This window comes from Protobothrops mucrosquamatus, unplaced genomic scaffold (assembly GCF_001527695.2).
Source record: "Protobothrops mucrosquamatus isolate PMUCROS unplaced genomic scaffold, P.Mucros_1.0 scaffold6810, whole genome shotgun sequence".
NCBI lineage: Eukaryota > Metazoa > Chordata > Lepidosauria > Squamata > Viperidae > Protobothrops > Protobothrops mucrosquamatus.
In genome coordinates, this window is record NW_015392625.1 from 5,364 (window position 1) to 6,712 (window position 1,349).

General features: G+C 51.0%; 1 protein-coding gene across 1 annotated transcript in view; it reads right to left on the reverse strand.

Moving 5' to 3' along the window:
* Positions 1–1,349, reverse strand: part of LOC107300368 (leucine-rich repeat and guanylate kinase domain-containing protein-like) — a gene marked incomplete at both ends in the record, with an annotated part of 18,045 nt that overhangs the window by 4,614 nt on the left and 12,082 nt on the right. The window contains 3 exons of the mRNA XM_015829703.1: positions 22–118; positions 246–399; positions 459–465. Of these exons, the coding sequence (XP_015685189.1) occupies positions 22–118; positions 246–399; positions 459–465 (258 nt within the window). The remainder of the gene's footprint in view (positions 1–21; positions 119–245; positions 400–458; positions 466–1,349) is intronic.

A 1,349-nucleotide genomic window follows, 5' to 3' on the forward strand; every position in this document is an offset into this window, starting at 1 on the left:
GGCCGGCTTCTTCCTTCTTACCGTGTTCACCATCTTGTCAAATTCCTCCTGGGAGACGTAGTAGTAATCTAACCGGTTCTCTTCTCCGAAGTAAGGGCTCCTGGTGGTGTGACAGGGGCTGAGAAGGAAGCAGAGCGGAAAGAGGAGCTGTGGCGTGCCCACTTTCTACTCTTCTTTCCCCTTCCTTGAGGACATACTGCCTCCACCGGCTCCCCAAAGGCTCCTCAACGCGTAGGGGCTCCTACCTGTATCTGAAATAGTTGTTGAACTTCCGACAGAGCCTGTGACACAGCTCTCGCTTCCAACAGGCCAAAGGTCCAGTCAAGACCAACATGGGGTAGGGGGCATCAAGGCTGGGCAGGGTGCTGTAGGAAGAGAAGGAAAAGCTTGGCGACGTCCCTCACGGGGGTCAACGAGAACATCCGTGGGCTTCCTCGTTGAGGTCACAGATCAGTGACGGCGAACCTTTTGGAGACCGAGCGCCCAAACCGCAACCCCAAACCCACTTATTGATCGCAAAGTGCCAGGGGCGCATCAGCATTGTGATGCCCTCGGCCCATTGATGACTGGTGGACTTCAACTCCCAGAATCCCTCAGCCAACGTGGACCATAGAAGCCAGGGGTCTTCAAACTTGGCCCTTTGATGACTTGTGGACTTCAACTCCCAGAATTCCTCAGCCAACATGGACCATGTAAGCCAGGGGTCTTCAAACTTGGCCCTCTGATGACTTGTGGACTTCAACTCCCAGAATTCCTCAGCCAGGCACCCTGGGTGAGGAATTCTGGGAGTTGAAGTCCACAAGTCATCAAAGGGCCAAGTTTGAAGACCCCTGTCTTAAATCTAACAAACAAAATGGAGGCTGGCTGAGGAATTCTGGGAGTTGAAGTCCACAAGTCCACAAAGGGCCACGTTTGAAGACCCCCTGTCTTAAATCTGACAAACAAAATGGAGGCTGGCTGAGGAATTCTGGGAGTTGAAGCTCACAAGTCATGAAAGGGCCAAGTTTGAAGACCCCTGTCTTAAATCTAACAAACAAAATGGTGGCTGGCTGAGGAATTCTGGGAGTTGAAGTCCACAAGTCCACAAAGGGCCATGTTTGAAGACCCCCTGTCTTAAATCTGACAAACAAAATGGAGGCTGGCTGAGGAATTCTGGGAGTTGAAGCTCACAAGTCATGAAAGGGCCAAGTTTGAAGACCCCTGTCTTAAATCTAACAAACAAAATGGAGGCTGGCTGAGGAATTCTGGGAGTTGAAGTCCACAAGTCATAAAAGGGCCACGTTTGAAGACCCCTGTCTTAAATCTAACAAACAAAATGGAGGCTGGCTGAGGAATTCTGGGAGTTGAAG